General features: G+C 36.1%; 1 protein-coding gene across 1 annotated transcript; it reads right to left on the bottom strand.

Annotated features, from left to right (window-relative positions):
• Positions 1 to 887: 887 nt before the first annotated feature.
• LOC142542791 (uncharacterized) lies at positions 888 to 5,442 on the bottom strand. The gene is given in 7 exon segments (XM_075649619.1): positions 888 to 1,383; positions 1,844 to 2,102; positions 2,308 to 2,471; positions 3,535 to 3,697; positions 3,772 to 4,130; positions 4,132 to 4,498; positions 4,565 to 5,442. Coding segments are annotated over 7 exon segments (2,298 nt in total). The 3' UTR covers positions 888 to 1,275.
• Between the last annotated feature and the right edge of the window lie 702 nt (positions 5,443 to 6,144).

Below are 6,144 nucleotides of genomic sequence, written 5' to 3'. Positions count from 1 at the left end.
GGGAAAGAATTCAAATTAAAGATAGGAGGTTCGCCCGAAGCATCGGACCAATGATCACCCATGACTTATGTCTCGAAAATAAATTCACCAAGTAAAAGGTAGAAATTTGGGCATCGGAGAATGGAACTTTTACAATCCATATGGATGTACTTCTACTGTAATCACGTTTGATGATTGTTTATTGTGAATCGTTAGACAAGACGACAACTTGTATGGAAAAGGAAGAAAAGACCCTCCTTGCTAAGTGTGTAGGATAAAGTTTTGTATGAAATTAATCTTATGTAAAATATATTTTTACGTACAACATGATTATGTACGTAGTTAATTTTTTCTAACCTATATTTGTGTTTAGAAAATGAAGGTTGTTAAATATTGAAAGAAAAAATTAGTTCAACGTTAGGGTGTATCGGATCGAGCGACATTCATGATTTCAAATGTATTATATTAATTCGGCTGAACTTAATCAAGAGGATTTCAAATTTATTTACTTTCAATTTAATAATCATCATAAAATAAAAGATTTCATATAAACTCGAATCCGTGTCATTTGAAATTTATTTTTCAAAAGATTTTATAAAAATCCAATTTGGTGTCATTTGAAAATCATTCTTCAAATCATTCCACGACAATACTCAAGTTGATGAATTTTGGATTTTTATCCCTTAACAATCAAAATTTGATATTAATACAATAAATTCTTACCAGAACAAAGTCATGCGGAGCTGAGATATACTACTATTAAAAATTAAATACTGAATTAAAAAAAGGAAAAAAAAAAACATATTCCCGGACATGCATATACAATTACATTTTCAAAAAGCAAAGATCATGAAAATACTAGTAATAAAACCAACATTAGCTTTGAATTCTTGAAGAATGGACAAGATTTAATGCTGAATGCCTCCGTCACATAGGGGAATATTACACTGATTGTGGCATGTTAAAGAAATTAAGGAAAAGCAAATACACAATCCATAAACTGTCAAAATGCATTGCCACACAATGCTCCAAAATGAGAACATGTCTATAATTATTGTACAGACATACAGAGAGGATCCCGCGAGCAAGAAGATAAAAGTTATTTGCAGATACACCAAAAACAACACTACATCGCGAGCAACATAGCATTTCAAGCGACTAGAAACCATTCTCTACACTCTGGGACGATATGCGAGACTAACAGAACATTTTTTAGCAAAATTTACCAAAGATCTACAGAAGCAAACTGGCTTTACCTTAGAGATGCATCCTTACCAGAATGAAAACTATTGTACTTCACCGCCTCAAAAGCTTGTGAGAGAAAATCCTCTTGGAATATGGACTGTTTCGTGAGATTGCCTTGTGTGATTCAATTGCATCAACCAACAAATTATGGAGAGGACCCTGATTTCAAAGAAATATTATATGGTTTTGGTTAGCAAATGTTTTGTGGTTACATTATGCACTGAATGCAAATGAGGTGAGTTCTGAAGTGTCGAAATTTTAAGCCATGAAATTTTTGGGGTGGTGTGGCCCCTTTCTTAAATGAATAGTCTCAGGTGGCATTTGGATGAAAATATTTAATTTGAAGAATGGATTTGAATGATACTAGTATTGGATTTATTTCAAAACCATCTCTATTACTATTGCATTTAACTAAATTAATAAAAATGGAACATTTGAAATGCCTTCAATATAAATCTATCCATACAATCAAATGGATTGGTATGGTATATGCTATGTGTGGTGTATCCATTTCTTGCAAGATAAAATTGAAAACTTGCACAATATAATACAATTCGGGAAATGTAAATTTGCAAAAAAACAAATGATTAGAATTCGTAGACTGTCGAACGCACCATACCTCAGAAACATGGAGAGCTTTTTGAACAACATAATTTGCATGCGGATCCTGAAGCAGCTGCTCAAAGTAATCAGCAGAAAGTAATTCATGGATGATCTTTGACTGGGTTTCAACGTTACAAAGGTCAAGACACTTCTCAACGACATGGCTGCTAAACTTTTGGGTGGAGAGATGAACATAATTATTCTCAAACTGAGAAGTCAACTTCGATGTAGCAGAAGGGATCTTAAGCTCCAAAATAAATTGGACAACATAATTTCTGCAGGCACAATATTTATATTACCTTTGTGGAATATAATCACAATATATATGATATGTTTTCTAATTATTTCAATGAAATGCTATTTTCTAGGCCAAAGCATAAAAAAGATGCTTTGTCCAAGATTAAATAGCCGTACCAGTACCAGTACCAGACAAAAAATAATATTATGCTACATACATATATGCTATAATAATTTGGTTACCCAAATGCATCTTGTGCGAGCAGAAGTCCGTTTGCTGAAATCTCTGCAACCAGATTTTCTCGCTGCTCTCCATTTGAATGCCTGATGCAACGTTGCAGAACACAGCATCCATGCTGATGCATTGCAATATTGACACAGTACTTTGCAGCAGCAGCAAAAATAAACTGCAATTACAATGTGTATACATAAATTTGGAATTGAGTAGCTAACACAAAACAAGAGAAGTCATGCTGATGATAACAAAGGAAACAGGAGCCACTAGATCTTGGTTGGCAGACTGGATATTGTTCAGCCACCCGATTAACATCTTATAATTCTTGAAACTAATAATGCAACTTTTTACTTCCAAAGCTAAGATCAAAACAATGACATCTTAGAAAATTGAAATTGAGCAAACAGAAATGGGACTTTGAGCTGTTCCCGTGTAACGTCAATGATGATGCGGTCTTTCTCCATTTCACTTTCATTGGAAACAGGTAGAGTTTTATCCCGTTTCTGGGTGGAAAGGAGTAGTCAAGGTTGGAAAAAGATGGGATAGCTAGCTCAGCTATCAATGTTTGGAAAAAGAATGCGGTATCTTAGATTGAGTGTGGGTTCAACTTATAATTTTGATTTCATTTTTATACAGAAAATTTTGAGTAGCTAAAAAAAAGTTAGTCGTTTCATGGGATTAAATGTGTGATTTCATCAGTTACGGCACTTTATGAAGTTACACTTCACACATTAGAGAAATCCCAGAATGTATAATGTAAGAGATTCAACATGTTACAATGAAATGTTAATAGGCGAAATCTCAATGAGCTCTCAGTTACATCCAGACAAATTTTACTGAGTTGTATGTAAGCATTGAACTGAAATGAATTTGGACAACACTTGGCTTATTTAGACATCTAATCACATCATGCTAGAATGCTCTAAGCACCTTTGCACGATCAGTTTCAATCTCAATTAATAATTAAACATAAAAGCAAATTAGTAAACCACATGGTGACAAACTTTAACAAGGTTTTTTAACTGCTCGTTGTATCTGAAAAGATAACAAGAGTGTCGACAAAAATAAAATTTTAATATGCAACTGGATCAAAACTCCAGATACAATTCCTCTCTTTTATTTGTAGATACACTTTTGCAATGATTCGAACCATGATCGAAACTATAAGTGTGACAGAAAAAGGATTAAGAAGCAAAGCAATTTTATAAATGGTAAAGTTATAGATCGGTAATTACCTTGCTATCTTCATTGGTAAAGCATTGCAAGCATCTCTGGACAACGTGATTACCATTTAGGTCTTTGATAAGGGCTAGAAAGCCTGGTTCAAGAGCTGAAATAACAAGTGATATTTGATGCCTTGTTTTGAGAGTCTCGATCAATTTCTGCACCACTCTAGTTCTAACACCAAAAAAGGCTAAAGGTTAATAGGCCTGCAGAATGATAAACTTACCTAAGAAACGTAATAAACATACCCATGTGTATTTAGAGAGATTCGAACGAGCTCCCCAGGCGTCTCGGTCACCCTGAGCAGTATGTTCATTCTCTGTTCTTCATTGCACACTCCCAACAACTTTTGCATGAGATAGTTTCCGAATGGGTTCATCATGAGTTCGACTACATGATCAATTATCTCACTGTATATTATCTGCACATCTCGAGAAGTTCCTTCATCGAATATCTTTTGCAAGAAACGGCAACCGTGCTGATCCTTAGCTATGTGATATATGTATCCTTGAGATTCTGCGAGGGAGCTAAACTTTAATGGCAGAGGAAAAGGATAGAACAATTTTGGACTCTGACAACTGTCTTGAGCGGCAGCAGTTGGAAGACGGAGCATCAAAATGTGGCCTCTTTTCTTGAGTCATGCCAGCACGGTTCTCTTGATGAAGATCTTTAGCACCGTGTCCCCTAGAACAAGTTTGTCCTCTGTTCATCTCGTAATTCATGCATTCTTCCCCTTGGATTATCAATCTATCCTCCATGGTAAACGCGTCGCTCCCTTGAGGCACTCTAACACACAAAGGTACTTTGCTTCTTTCAGTGGGTGCCGATGGCTGGTAATGACGTAAATTTTCCCCGTTAGACTGAGACATCAGCCTCTCCAATTGATTCACAGCATGAGGAAATAAGGCATTTCTAGGTTCAATCACATTCATTTCATTTTGAGAAGCATAAAACAGATTATCACCTACCAAAGACCTATTCGAAGTGGAAGATACATCAGAGACACCAAATCCGATTGGAAGATTATCACCTTCCAAAGACCTATTTGAAGCGGAAGATACATCGGAGACACCAAATCTGATTGGAAGATTATCGCTTGTCAGCATGTTAGTCCTGTAAAATTGAGGACTTGGAGAAGAATTAACAAACTCTGAACGAGCAAACAACCCATCCGAACGACTAGAGAAATGACGGGGTTTCAACACATTGGCAATTCTACGGTCACGCTGCATTTCCAGTACTGCCGAACCAAGCTGGCCCTGAAAATTCAAAGGTCTACAAGGATTGTTCAGATTAAATCCACCACAATCTGAAAACCCCTTCCTATAAATATCAGATTCGCGGAGTTTATCAAGATTCATCATGATAGCCACATTTACAGATGGATCACTAGATTGGAAACCATTAGAAGATGCCAAAACACCCTCTTGCTCCCCACTAATGCACATTCTACCGAAATTCTTGGACAAATTCAAATCATCGATAAAATTCCCGTCATTAGCCTTCATACAATTCAACCAGTACCCATTACCAGGAATCAAGTGGGGCTTCATCTCTTCAAATTGGGGTGGGGTTGGTGAACCAATGTCAGAAAGTGAAAGCCCCCCAGAAAACAAGCTTGAGGAAGAGCCGTCAGATTGTAAAGAAAACCCACTCACAGGGGAAGATGCACATGTATATTTATGCTTAAAAAATTCATCATCATACATAACCCGACCGTTCATATTCTGAATCACGCATGATGCATGACCATAGCCATTGTGAACAAGATTATTGTGCTGAGAATGAACATTACTAACTGCAGGGTGAAGATTCAATGATGTTGCATGAGGGATCTCGCCCAGTAACCTTTCAAGCTCATCATCATCCTTCATGTTTTCTACACTCTTCTTCTCAATCTTCTTCACTCCTTCAACCATCAAACAAAAACAACTACAAGAAACAACAACAAAAACAGAAATAGAAACACAGGGGAAAAAACAAAAACACAAACACCCAGTAAAGAAAAATAAAAATACAACGCCGAAAGATTTTACAACAAAACAATGCAAGAATCAAAACACCCACATCAAAAACTTATCAAAAAGACGAGAAACTCATAATAGATTAGCAATATTTTAGCATCTGGGCTGGTCTCAGAAAACCAAAAGTATTGATGATAAATATGGATGGGGGGGTTGGGATAGTGAAATTCCAAAAGCATTCCATTTTATTTTTCGTTTCAAAGAAATATTTATTTCCCCTTTTTTCCTTTTTCTAGTCCATTTGTGTTTATTGGTAAAACATGCAAAGATGGATGGATTTCACACACAAATACGTACATTCTCTGTGTATTATACACACACACACTCCACTGGTACGGTCTCACGCCATTAAAGCGTGAGAAGAGGAACAAACTCTCTCTCTCTCTGAGACTCTCTCTCCCCCCCCGCCCCCAAAATTCTCACTCTAAACATATATCCGCAACAGATTCGAGAAAAAAAAAATTCACACTTTTTCGAGTTGAAATTTTTTGTTAAATAAATACCGAGCTAGAGGCACACGTAGCCGAGAATAGGCTTACTGGGTTTTTAATCAAACGTTGTACATTAAAAATTAAATTAATGGGGTGTGTAATTAAG

This window comes from Primulina tabacum, chromosome 1 (genome assembly GCF_025594145.1).
Source record: "Primulina tabacum isolate GXHZ01 chromosome 1, ASM2559414v2, whole genome shotgun sequence".
In the NCBI taxonomy this organism is placed as follows: domain Eukaryota; kingdom Viridiplantae; phylum Streptophyta; class Magnoliopsida; order Lamiales; family Gesneriaceae; genus Primulina; species Primulina tabacum.
Note: the sequence above shows the minus strand (reverse complement) of the source record. Positions and strands in the feature narration are given on the sequence as shown.